The sequence below is a fragment of the Coloeus monedula genome (genome assembly GCF_965178545.1).
Source record: "Coloeus monedula genome assembly, chromosome: 4".
Lineage (NCBI taxonomy): Eukaryota > Metazoa > Chordata > Aves > Passeriformes > Corvidae > Coloeus > Coloeus monedula.
Window position 1 is genome coordinate 42902133 of NC_138784.1, and position 14231 is coordinate 42916363.

General features: G+C 44.0%; 1 protein-coding gene across 4 annotated transcripts in view; it reads right to left on the reverse strand.

Moving 5' to 3' along the window:
• The window catches only part of MSRB3 (methionine sulfoxide reductase B3), a 91785-nt gene that overhangs the window by 64904 nt on the left and 12650 nt on the right, over positions 1–14231 (reverse strand). For 3 of the 4 annotated variants that reach the window (XM_082280271.1, XM_082280270.1, XM_082280272.1), the window contains exon 2: positions 5384–5504. In XM_082280271.1, the coding sequence (XP_082136397.1) occupies positions 5384–5504 (121 nt within the window). The remainder of the gene's footprint in view (positions 1–5383; positions 5505–14231) is intronic. The other variant, XM_082280273.1, reaches the window with a different exon arrangement.

Genomic DNA, 14231 nt, shown 5'->3' on the forward strand with positions numbered 1-14231 from the left:
ATTCTTCTCTGAAACCTTCATCACATACTCCTCAGAGAAAAGACAAAGCCAGGAATTGCTTTTAATTGAAAGGAAAAAAGTGAAGGCAGTCCTTAAAGGACTTCACAGTCCTTCTGTTAGACACTCCAATAAAAAGTATTGGACACTCCAACTAAAAAAAGTAACTTTTCATGAAAAACTTTAAAACCTAGAAATACCCTGCTGAAACTTCATCTTTTCCATACCCAACTAAGCAGAAAACACACTAAGCCTGAGCTGCAGAAGGCTCGGAAATGGAACACGGGAAACTTATGAACTCCCAGAATAAAAACATTCCTGCAATGGTGGCAATGGTTTGTGGTGGATCTTTTATGGGAGCAGGAAGGGAATGAAAACAACCTTAAAAGGTCCATCAGGGAACACACTAAGGGACTGTCTTTGTGCTTGATCTCATCATCCCAGTGCTTCTCGGTGAATCACTGAGGAGCCTCCACCCAGGGGAGGCAGGGATGAGCACCATCTGTCTCCTGGGCAGATGAGGGACAGTACTAAAGTCCACCAGAACAAAGACTTAAAAAGAGTGAAAAAACAGAGTACAAACTCTAGGGAATGTAACAGAAGGATTCTAGTCTTCTTTATGATCCCAAGTTTGTCAAATACCAGGCACTCATAAGAGTATTACTCCCAAAGAGATATCTACTAATAAATTTCATCTTAAACTGCAGTAAATAAGGCATTCTAGACTGAATATTATTGTACAAAAGAAACATTTGTAAATACAGTACTACATCAAATATACTCCCATTAAGACAGCTATATATAATTTTAAAAACTCATTTTAAAGCCATTCCAAAAATATCATAATGTTATGCACTATTATGATAATACAGTGTTCTACTGTCATATGACTAAAAGGCAAACATATACCTCGACATTTATATAATAATGGCACAGTAATGGTTTCATAGGCTATTTACTATTGTGATCACACAGTGCCTGTTTCCCAGACTCTTTTCAAGAGTCTTCCTCAAAACTGCTGGGAGGCAGTAAACTAGGTATTTGTAAGACTGTGTTTTAAATTTAAAAATCTATTTTTGATCCAAATTGATATTTGCATTTTTTTTAAATTTAGCTGAATACAAATGAGTTTTAAATTTTGCCCCCCAGCCAGTTCTGAGGAACAAGTACATTCATCTGAGACCTTGTATGGCATACTTAAACACAGAGCAAATTTTTATGTTCAAGATATAAACCCTAGAAAATATGGATTTATAATGAAAACATTGATAGGCATTTAACCATAGCTGTATGGATGGTTTATGCTATACAGTATCAGTCTTACTTTTATTTTCTTTTGGACCATGCGAACAGACATCTGTAGTAGTACATCTCTGGTGATACACATTACGGAAAACAATGGGGAAGTTATAGCATGTATTATAGAAATTATATCTCTGAACATAGTAACAGACAATATGAACTGTCAAGTCACACAAAGTTTGACAGCAACTACCATACTTTGAACTCACAAGACTAAGATCTTTTTTAGACTTTCTGTTGTTAAAACCATATTTGGCAAACAGAATGCACACAGATATTTCATTGAGATGAGCAGTTTGAGAGTTCAGAGGAACAAATACATACAAATAATTCATGTATGCAAATGTTTTCAATATCTGCTCCTAAAAGTAATCCTTTATGTTAACAGATTACTGCTAAACATCCAATTTTGAGACCCAGTAATTTTCTGTTCACTATTAATTTCAATTTTATGAAAAGACATTCTATTGAAACTTAGAATTAACAAAGATTTAACCAAACAATGAGAAACTATACTATAGATATTTACTTAATAAAGACTTACACCATATGCCCAGCACCATCTTCATACAGATGCATTGTAGTTTAATCTAGTGCTAGAAAAGTATGGTTTCCTACTAGTAGTTATTTTAGTAATTAAACAGTACACAACAATTTAATATTACCTAGGACTTTATTATACAGCAGAAAAACCCCAACCCTAAGTCTACCCCTGTAATTTTTTCATTTCTTTTACAAGTACCATAATTTTCCTTGATCTACAGGAGAGGAAAAGCCAAATTATCACATGCAAAAAATGTGATGTAAGCAGCACAACATTCAAAGTGTTAAAGAAATAAAGGGTCTTTTTTAAGAAATGAGACCCATAATAATTAAAAGACAGAGCAAAGCATTATAAGCTATCTTTTTATTTTACAGCTTGGTGGTCTGCTTCAGAAAACATATGTACATGGAATCTGTATATTCATTACTTGTATCAGTTGCTTCTTGGTATGCACAAAGCAGCTGAAGTAGTTTTTATACTACAAGTTTGGTAGGGATTGTTGTGATTTTAAAGTGGTTTTTTTTAAATACTTCATTTTTGTGAATTAAATCCTGGCAGGTGCTGAGCGCATCCTACATTTCCAAAGAAATTCAGAGCATTTAGCTCAAATAAACCAGGCTCAAGGAGCACCATGTCTTTGTCACACAACAGACACAACATGGTTGTAGTCATTACTGGCAGTGAAGAAACCTTGAACCAATGTGATGGTAGTTTGCATACAGGCGAAGATTGTGCTTTTTACCCAGTGCTCTTGCTTTTCTAAAAATACTTGTTCCTAAGGTCTCAGGGTGTACTTTCTGTATGAGTGACTCCTAGACGGGAAGCTTTTCATATAGTCCTGGTGTGCAGAACAGCAAATGCCTAGTGCCATCTACTGGGAGCGCCTGCTCCCACTCAGACTTGCCGTCATGTCTATAAAAAATGTTATGGGCAAACAGTGCACTGGGTTTGCACACATTGAAACATTTAGTCCTAACTTCAGACAAAAAAATATTTTAAAAATACAATTTGGAAGAACAGATCCACACTCCAGGTGATAATATACAAACAGAAAAAGAACAAGTAAAAACACTTCATTTTCACAAGTGAAAATCACAAGTGCTTACAAAATAGTGGTTCAAAGGAGGGACAGGTCGCCTCTATTCTAAGACACCTCCCAATAGTATTTGATAATTTCATTGGGGGAGCGGGGAGGTGAGGAGAGAAAACCATCACTTATTTCTGATCTACAACTATCTATTAAATATATATTTCATTGTGTTACTTTGTTCCTTACAGGAAGGACAGAGGTACCATTCCAAGCATAGAAATTGAAACAATACTTTCATTCAAGTTCTTGTCCTGCAAATATTTAACTGCATAGCATTTAAAACATTGTTAGAAAGCCCCATTTACTGCTCTGATGGCACTTTGCTCTGTTACTCTGAGCACAGTTTTCTGAAGGTTAAAAAGTCTCATTCCATATGGAATTTGCCACTGAATTAGAAGGTGGCCAAGCTCCACACTGTCCCAGACTCGGTGTACACACGGCATGCTGGTATGGTTACAGGACTGCAATTCACACAGAACTGGATGGTGGGAAAAGTACTAGCTCAAAGTGTAATGTTATAAAAAACTCATGAGAACTTGGGGTGTTTTCTGTATATTCAGAAGCCAAAGTCACAGGGCATTGTGGCATTTGAGCAGATGTTGGCTTTACATCTTCCCATGTTTTATTTGATACATGCTATGCCATTTACTTGCAACCTCCTAAATACACCACACACAAAAAAACAAACCAAAGGCAAAGCAAGCCTATGTTAATTTTTAAGCATCTGGGGAATTTAGATTACTCTTTAAAAAATGAGATATGTGATTGTATATTATTCCACTGTTAGCAGATGAATTTGAGCTTATTATATATAAATATCTCTCTCTATATATATCTCTATAAAGTAGTCAGTCAGTGGAACTCAATCTATTAATGGTCCCACAGCTAGGGAACTAATGGATGGGAATAAATAGTAGTGTTAACCTTTTATTCCAAAATGTGACTACTGGATTATGACAGAAAAACAACTTGACAAAATAGCTAATGCAGTGCTTTGCCAACAGGTACAGAACAGCAAAACCTCTCATGGGCTGTGTGTGTTTCTAGCTGATCAGCTTGGAGATCTTCTTTTCAGAGTGGGAATGAAATGACGAGAAGACTGAGTGTCCCTGTTTTAAGGTAGACACTAGCAATATGAGCACACATCAAAAGGTGCATAATGAGGGCTAAGGAAATTTGCTTACCCTATATTTTTAGGATTTAAAATCTGGCTCAGCAGCAAATATAACAGGAAACTGAGGTCAAGCTGACACAATGTGGGCTATTCTCTCTCTTCCTCAGTATGTGTTTGCAACTCCTATCAAGGTTAATGGGAGTTCTGTGCACATGTGGGGGAAATGGAACGTAAATGCTGCAAAAATTGGACTCAGATTTAGTTCAAATAAAGTCTAATAAGCCTTAGGAAAATCCATCAGCTTGAAAACTGATGTCTTATCACTGAAAAAAAGTCATTAAAACATCACCTCCATATGCTTGCGAAGTCCAGGTCTGGGAGAAACGGCTTGTAACATTCTGCACTCTTATGAACTAGTTGTGAGTGTAGCACAAACTGGCCAAAGCTGGCTCGTTTTTGAGGCTTCAAACACAGATCAGCCAGGACTGTATCTTTTATTTGGGTGTTCAGACAATTCCTAGTAATGTTCAAAATTAACTCAGTACAGCTTATATTTTCTCCCACATAACCCTGTAGACTGACATTATTATGCTGATATTACAGACTGTTGATGTTTAAGTGAAACACAAAATACTTAGGTTCAAGGTTTTCAAAATATAATCAGTTTGTGGAGGTGGGGCCTTATGGCACCCTTCCCAGACCTAATGGACAAATCTGGACCTTACATGAAAAGTGCAGCTGCATGTGGGCATTAAATTGCATGTTTCCATTTAGTTATGTAGAGAAGTGTCATGTAACTAAAGAATATGCTGTCAGAGCAATGAAAGAATTAAGATTTAAATTCTGCACACTTTCTGTACATAATTTTCAGTATAACGTATTTGATTTATAATAAAAATGTGGAAAAAACACATGGAGTATAACTATAGTATATTGCTAAAGATTTTGGAAAATATTTTGAAGTCCTATGATTTAATAGCAAAGTGAAATTTTTAGATATCCTCTTTCAAAATTAGGAATGGTGCTTTATAAAATATTTTTAGTTTAATTACACAGTTTTTGCCAAGAATGAGGAAAATAATATAAAATTTAAGAGATGATATTTTGGACGAGGAAGTCAGACAGCATTTCCAAGGTTCTTAAATCTCAGATATGAAATCGCTCACTCAAGCCAGTGACTTTTACAAAAAAAAAAAAAAAAAAAATCCAAATAAACTTCTGCTCCAAAGGAAAAGTTAAACAGAGCAACCCATAGCACATTGTTTCCTGCAGCAGAGACACCCGTTCCTACAAGGGCCTTAGTTATGCATGACACAACAAGCAGCACCCATTCAACCTGAGGGAAGCCCACAGGCTCGCAGGGCCACTGGCTGGCTCTTTGTCACCAAATGCAGCAGGTTGAATGCAGACATCACTGTGATATCCTCACCAACAAAACCAGAGGCAAAGAACAGGGGCTGAGTAGGGAAGAAAAAAAAAAGAAAAAAAAAAGATGAGAACAAATTAAAACATCAAAAATATTAAGATACATTCACAGAAAAAAACAATACTTAAAATTTTATAAGACTGCCACATGGGAGCACAATTCTAAATGCACTTTTCTTAGTGTGGTTGACCCATTTCTGCTACCCTACCCCCAACATTTTGATATGTATTACACAGTATTCAGTGAAACCATTTTATATGCTACAAAGTGAGAGGAACTGGACATTTTTATAGGGGGCATTCACAACAGCTGCTTTAGATACAAAACTGAGAGCAACTTGGGGTAGCAGCCTAGTCACAAGTGCAGAGGTACTAAGGAAAAAAAACCTTAGAACCTCAGCTAGATAGTAGGAATCCTGCTTGGAACAACCAGGAATGCTGGGCAGATCAAACATGCAGGCTTTTTCTATTTATTTTATTTAAACCAAAATCAAAGTCCAAAACATTTCTGAATGGTGAATGCTGGAAACCAGTCATTGCTAAAAATTGTTCTTTTGATGACTTGTCTGAGGAATGTGACATTTCATTGTAATAAACTTGCCAGATATCTTAAAACCATGGCTTTTCAAGGGCAGGAAATAATTCATGTTGTAAACTGTCCATGAGATATATTTAAACAATCTTCCAGCCAGTTCAAATATATCAAAACAGAGAGATGGCAGTCATGAGATTTTATTCCAGAAGGGTTTAATGCACAAATACTAATTGTTCCATTCACCCCACATTGGGAAAGAGGAAATGGCAGCTGCATTATAGCCCAGCCATGCACAGTCACAGCTCACTTCAGATTATGTGATGTGGGACTAGAGCCAATCCCCAACCGAAGCCGGTACAGAAACTCTCTGGAACTCTCGTGGAAGCAGGATCAGGCCCCAAGTGGCAGTGCAGGAGCAGGGCAGGTCTCCCAGCCTCCTCTCAGGCCCACTCCGTCGTCTGTGGCAGCCCAGCAGCCGCGGGAGGCGGCGTCCTGCCATGGCCCGCAGCAGGGGCTATGCCAACGCGGGGCAAACTGACTACGGTCTCGTCCTGAAGAACACGATTCTGAGAGGAAGGACACTTGTAGAACACCCCAAGCAGGTGTAGACGCCCCATCTCTGACAGCATTCCATGTCAGGCCGGACGGGACTCTGAGCAACCAGATGTAGTTGAAGTTGTCCCTGCCCATTGCTGGGGGTTGGATTAGGTGGCCTTTAAAGGTCTCCTCCGAGCCAAACCGTTCTATGAGGATTCCATGACTACAACAAGGACCCAGCCGTACCCATTACCAAACCGGTCTAGCATCTGAGAGAAACCTGCCCGCATCCGCACGCCTCAACTCGGTCGTACCCAAACCAAACTCGCTGCGAGCCGTGCTGCCCGACGGCGGCGGGACAAGGGGCCGAGCGGGCATTGCAGGGCGGGCAGCCCGTGAGCGGCATCACACGCACACAGACACGTCCCTGTCATAGCGGCAGCGGAGTCGCGTGAAAACCAACGCGAACCCCTCCGGAGCAGGCCGCCGGGAGACCAGAGGGCTGCGCTCAGCCCCGCCGAGACTCCGCGCTGGCCCCACTGCCGCCCCGCAGCCTCCGCAGACCCCGCCGCCGGCACTGCCCCCAGCCGGCACTGCCCCAGCCGGCACTGCCCCAGCCGGCACTCCCCCAGCCGGCACTCCCCCAGCCGGCACTGCCCCATCCGGCACTGCCCCCCAGCCGGCACTGCCCCCCAGCCGGCACTGCCCCAGCCGGCACTGCCCCCCAGCCGGCACTGCCCCAGCCGGCACTGCCCCCAGCCGGCACTGCCCCCCAGCCGGCACTGCCCCAGCCGGCACTGCCCCAGCCGGCACACCCCGGAGCCGGCACTGCCCCAGCCGGCACTGCCCCAGCCGGCACTGCCCCCCAGCCGGCACTGCCCCAGCCGGCACTGCCCCAGCCGGCACTGCCCCCCAGCCGGCACTGCCCCAGCCGGCACTCCCCGGAGCCGGCACTGCCCCCCAGCCGGCACTGCCCCCCAGCCGGCACTGCCCCAGCCGGCACTGCCCCCCAGCCGGCACTGCCCCCCAGCCGGCACTGCCCCAGCCGGCACTGCCCCATCCGGCACTGCCCCAGCCGGCACTCCCCCAGCCGGCACTGCCCCATCCGGCACTGCCCCAGCCGGCACTGCCCCAGCCGGCACTGCCCCCCAGCCGGCACTGCCCCAGCCGGCACTGCCCCAGCCGGCACTGCCCCAGCCGGCACTGCCCCCCATCCGGCACTGCCCCATCCGGCACTGCCCCAGCCGGCACTGCCCCCCAGCCGGCACTGCCCCCCAGCCGGCACTGCCCCCCAGCCGGCACTGCCCCCCAGCCGGCACTGCCCCATCCGGCACTGCCCCAGCCGGCACTCCCCCAGCCGGCACTGCCCCATCCGGCACTGCCCCAGCCGGCACTCCCCCAGCCGGCACTGCCCCATCCGGCACTGCCCCAGCCGGCACTGCCCCAGCCGGCACTGCCCCCCAGCCGGCACTGCCCCAGCCGGCACTGCCCCAGCCGGCACTGCCCCATCCGGCACTGCCCCCCATCCGGCACTCCCCCAGCCGGCACTGCCCCAGCCGGCACTGCCCCAGCCGGCACACCCCGGAGCCGGCACTGCCCCAGCCGGCACTGCCCCAGCCGGCACTGCCCCAGCCGGCACACCCCGGAGCCGGCACTGCCCCAGCCGGCACTGCCCCAGCCGGCACTCCCCGGAGCCGGCACTCCCCCAGCGCCCGGCCGCCCCGGGCTGAGGCCGGTGCCGCGCTCCGGCAGCGGCGGCATCGAGCGCCCCCTGCTGGCGGGAAGCGCGAGGCGGCCCGCGCGAGTGGCGCCGCCTGGCGGCCATTGCCCAGCGCACTCCTGCGAGGCGCTGCACTGACAGCCCCGACCACCGCCGCCTCTCCGCCCTCCTTCGAGTGTAAACAGCTGAAAGGAAATTATTTGAAATTCCCGGGGATTAGAAAATAGATCCTGGCCTCTTGAAAATGTCAAGTATTTCAGTGTTCACCATAGTGTTATTATTTACTCTCATTTATTCATATACTCAGAGGATATATAAGTCCTGAAAGCCCAATAAAATACCACTGAGCATCCATGAAAGTACTTTATTGCAGTTAATCTATTTTATTCTTTTGTTACTGATGCTTTGATAGCTGTTTCTATTTACTCTGTACATTACAGTGATGCCCAGTAGTTCCGGCAGGAGGGGACCTCCAGGTGCCAGGTACTGCACAGACACAAACCCTGCTGCAGGAAGCTTACAGACCCTGGTAAGAACGGCTTGTGAAGAATCAGTAAAGAGAAGTGCAAAGTCAAATTCATTGCAATTAACACATTTGGTTTGGAGGTGCTTCACTCCTGCCTGCCAATTCTATGGGTACAAAGAACAGACTGAGGGAGAATGACAGTAGCATTACAACAGGTTCATAGCTTTCTTCTGCTCTTTCTGTGGTGCAAGCTTGGCCATAGCCTTCAGCAAGCTCAGGTGCCACGTTTATGTCTCTCACTTACTTAAGAGGAATAGCCAGAGCATGACAAGAAGCATGGGAAGAAGTCCAGAGAAGGGCAATGACGCTGCTGAAGTGTCTGGAGCACAGGTCTGATGAGGAGTGGCTGAGGAAGCTGGGGTTGGTTAGCCTGGAGAAGCGGAGGCTCAGGAGTGATCTTATCACTCTCTTCAACTACCTGAAAGAAGGTTGTAGCCAGGTGGGGGTCAGCCTCTTCTCCCACGCAACTAACAGTAGGATGAGAGGACACAGCCTTAAGTTACACCAGGGGAGGTTTAGGTTGGGCATTAATAAGAATTTCTTCTTAAAGGTGATTACAAAGGTCATTAGACATTGGAATGGACTGCCAAGGGAGGTGCCATGGTCTAGTTGGCACAGTGCTGTTCAGTCAAAGGTTGGACTTGATGATGTCAGAGGTCTTTTCCAACCTAAATGATTCTGTGATTCTACGAAAACACCATTCTGGGAATAGCACTGCTGGTGGTTTAAACTCCCACGCTATACATGCCTAGCCCTCTACAGGTTAAGCAAAGCCCCCATGCCAGTGCTGTAAGCATGGGCCTGAGCCCCAAGGGAGCCCAGCCGTACTGGCACAGTGTGGATGCTAAAAGGCAGGAGCAGAGGAATTTTCCAGCTGCTGAAGCATTTTGTGAAGTTTTTCTTTCTCATGCTTTAGCTGAGAAACAGTGAAAGACGGTTTTGTAACTTAATTCTCTATCTCTGCACCTGGGTTTGTTTTCCAACCTTGTTTTGGTACTCTGGAAAAAATATTTTGAATGGGTGTTAGAGAACCTCAGCCAATCCTTCTAGGCGGTGGCTGGTCAAGCGACCAATCATATCATGCTCTCTCACATACAAAGATATATAACCTAGCTTATAAATAACAAAATAATTCCTTTTCTCCTTGGATTTGGATTGTGTCGTTTCTTGCCGGTTCTCGATAAAACAGCGACAGCACAGGACCCCACCTTGCCAGTGCTAGGACCAGGTAACCTGGGGACAGCAATGCTAACATGACTGTCACATGCCTGAGCCACGGTGAGTACTGCAGCGCTGCCCCTCCACCACACAGACTTACCACCCCCCATGTCTTTATTGCAGCACTGCAATATGCCACTTCCTCTAAGGACAGATGCTACACGTAGAGGTCAGAGCAGAACTCACAGCTCAGGGAAGGGGATCATGCTTTTACACATCCCTTTTGGGGTTTGGTTTTGGTGGATTGTCCTGGCTTTTTTTAGCATATGCTGCTTGCTGTGCTGCCTGCAACACCCAGGACACTATTGGCTCCTCCAAAGCTGTCCCCAGGTGTCATCAGACCCCTTGGAGCGCCTTCAGTGCACTTCACTCTTTAACAGAGCACAACATGGATCTTCCATCTGCCTTGGTCTCATAAGATGGACACCATGCTCAGCAATAACTTGTAAATCTTGTAAGTATATATAATACAAATACAGCAGTAACTATGTCATTAGTTGGGTTTCAGAAGCAGTTTTCTAGGATATACGTTGTAACTCCAGGGAAGCCTTCCCTTTAGGATCCTAATGTTGGCATACATTAGAGAACTACCAGCTTTCAAGAGCTTCTGTATTGTCCCTTGTGGACATTCAGAAAACATTAGTTCAGCCCCAAAATGATTAGCTATAAAGTGACATAGGTGGGCTGTCAAATTTGTCCTTTGGAAATAAAGAACTTTGTATGTACTCAGCTAATGTTTTTTCAACCTCTGTCTGCAACTAGAAAAATTTATTTGGGCGAAGGACAACTTGAGAGATTAAATTCTGATATTACCACATCTTGTTTTTAAGAGCAGTAAGGGAAACATCAAAGGTCTCAGGAGCTTGTAACACTACTGGTTTAAATTTTTCCATATTCAGTGTTACTCCTGACAACTCAGGTCCAGAATTCCTAAAATTACATGAGAATCCCAGCTCTCACAAGAAAAAATGTGACGTTTTAGCTCTTTACAAGTAAATTAAAAAAACATCCACAAATTCTTAAGAGAAGAATCAGGGCTTTTTCTTGCCCCAATACTGAGACCTTAGTAGTGTGGGGCTTCTACTTTTTTTCCAATTTCCCTTCCCCCAGCCCCAAGTCTCTGGCCTCATTTGGAGGGCAGGAAACAATTAAGAGATAGGCACACACTAGTCAGAGAGCCAGGCTCCCAGGTTCTTGTCAAGAATTCCTATGTCACTGGAGAAAGCAAAGAGCAAAAAAATTGCCGCACTGAAGAAAGCCAAACAACTAGAAGTTTGAAAGCAGTAAAGGCTTGGAAGTCTACTGTACTTAAGTGTTAAATTAACAGTTTCATTTTTATCAGTATTTCTTTTGTAAAGTTTTTTTCAGCCCAGCAATGTTTGAACAGTTGTTTTGCAAAGTGTTAACTTACTTATTTTGAGAAAAAGCAAACTATAAACAAATATTTCCCTGACAAAACTTAGTGGAGTATTTTGTATATATATTTATTTCAGTTTTAACATTTGGTTATTTTTTTATTTGGCTTTCGCTTACCTAAAGCTGCTGCCAGTCAGAGTCAGCAGACAGGACAAAGCAACCCTTGGGAACTGCAGGAACAAAAGGTGCGGCCTAAAGAAAGAACCACATGAGCAAGTGTTTCAGTAGATCACATCTTTCTGTGTCTAAACAATTCTTTACTCCCTAGTATTTTCCCATAACACATTCTGTGCTAACACCAAAGGCCTTGGTCTTTCCTGCTCTGTGCATTGCACTTGGCTTCAAGGGACTTTATTGTTTGCAGGTAATGTCTCAGATTTGTCATGGTGTATGCTACGGTGGGGGCAAAGGCAATGTTGAATAGCTTGTAAGAGATGTTTCATAAACCATCATGAAGCTGCCAGCTGTGACAAGAGACTGGAGTACAGGAAATTTTCAGCAGAGGTCTGATTACTGCTGGTTATTTATCAGTGAAAGAAGGAGGGAAGAGTTCCAGTTCCTACTTCAATCCAAGATCTCTAATCCTGAAATTTGCACTGTACCAACTATTCTCACACTTATACACCTCATTACCTGGGCTGTCCTAGCCTCCCAACAGCCTGAGAGAACCATGAGGAGGCAGCCTTCAGGCCTCAAAAAAACACACAGCCTGTGAAAAGGCATTTGTGCTTTATAATTATATTTCTGGACAACTGCATGCTTCAATGCACTGTACTGTATTTGAAACATTTGGCACAAAGTAGTAAAGGTAACTGACAAAAGCTTGGGAAAGGATCATTTAGATTAGATATGAGGAAGAAATTCTTCACTGTGAGAGTAGTGAGACACTGGAGCAGGTTGCCCAGAGAAGTGGTGAATGTCCCACCCCTGGAAGTGTTCAAGGCCAGGTTGGACGGGGCTATGAACAGCCTGGTCTAGTGGAAGGTGTCCCTGCCCACAGCAGGGGAGTTGGAACTATATGATCTTTAAGGTCCCTTCCAACCCAAACCATTCCATGATTTTATGAAATTTACCTTTTTGGGCTCTGGATTTTCGTGTGCTTGTATATCTATTGATAATGCAAACTAGGTGTCTTCAAAAGTTTGTGATTTGCTATTTGCTATTAAAATACCTTGCAAAGCTCACTGTCTGATGAGAATAAAATACTTTAATCATTAACAGCTAGCATAATGATAAAGAAAATTATAAATTTAAGCTTCTCAAAGACTTATTGAAGAGGAATTAAGCATTCTAAATGAAATTAATTGCATTAACCTTACAGGTCTACAGAAGTACTGTAGCATATAACTTGCACACTTGTCTGCATATATTCCCCCCCTATACAATATTATCTTCTCAACTACAGCCACAGAAACCTGAAGTATTAGACCTGAATTCCCACTTCACTTTTAAGACTCTCAATTAAACATGTTCCCCTTAGCTGTTTGTGCTGGAATGTGCAAACCAAATGGCAATCCTGTCTACTTTTAGGAAGTTTACATTGTGCCCTAATAAAAGAGGTAATTACTGACATACCTCGTAATATTTGAGTGGAACACCAGGAAACGTCACGCTTTAAACTTGAAGTTAGTACTCCCATTAGAAAGAAGCCTAAACAGTGAAGTTCAAAACCTATTTGTTTTCTTGAATTTTACATATACTCTTACACTGGATTTTGTTCTTAAACCCTTCCCAGAGCAACTGAAACTCCAACCTAAAAAACCTTCCTGCAAGACGCACATAAGACATTTTCAAGTATCAGTTTGGCTTTAGAATACTGTCAGATCCGGGTGTTTTAATGGCCCTTACTTACAGGAATGATCATTTGCAAAGCAAGCAGAGAAGCCACTAACTGGGAAGTCTATTCAGCGTTTCATAACATGAACTGTAGCGGTTGTCCCCGCACCTGCAGAGCCAGCAGGGCTGGAGGTGGCAGAGCCTGCCTGGGCACAATAAGCATGACACACACCACAGCTGCTCAAGCTTGAGGGGTGCACAAGGCCCTCCCCAGTCCCATGGCTTCCTCAGCTTCCTCACGGTGCCCACAGGCCAGTCCTCCTTCTCCTGTGAAATGGGGTTATACAGTCCAATCTTTTGATGGTACTTAGGTATCCTTTTCATATTCTAGCTGGGAAGCTTCAGCAGCAATGCCTTCTATATTCCTCCTGTTAACAGCGGGAGTAGGGAAAGAAGAAGAAAAGTATAAAGGTTGAGATCAGGCAAAAAAACAGAGGAAAGCAGGAAAAGAGAATGAGCAGAAATGCTCACTTGCTCACACTGAGTCCCATTCTGTGATACAAAATTGACAAGCATTTCCTTATGGACTAATACCCTCCATATTTTATCCTTAGGCTGCATAAAGGTTCCCACTGAGGTGAATCAGAGATATTTTTAGGAGTTCAGCCTTTAGTCTGAGCTTTATTACCCAGGCTTTGGTCCTCCATCTAAGACAGATGAGATTCCCACAACGGATTTTAGTTTATCATACAGCCTAAAATTATTATCTTTCCAATAAACTAATCATTAAAAATCTTGGAAAACAAACGAGATTCTGAAACCTTTGCACACAGTTCAGCATAATTTCACTGATTTTAGCTGTTGACAAAAAGATATGTTATGTGAGGAGGCACCATATATCTGTGTTTCCATTTATATTAAAATGGTTATCCAGAATAGAAATATGATTTATACTTAGAAAAACACTACATCTGAGCAGAAAACAAAGACATGTATTTAATTTTCATCTAATTACCAAACTGTGCTAACAT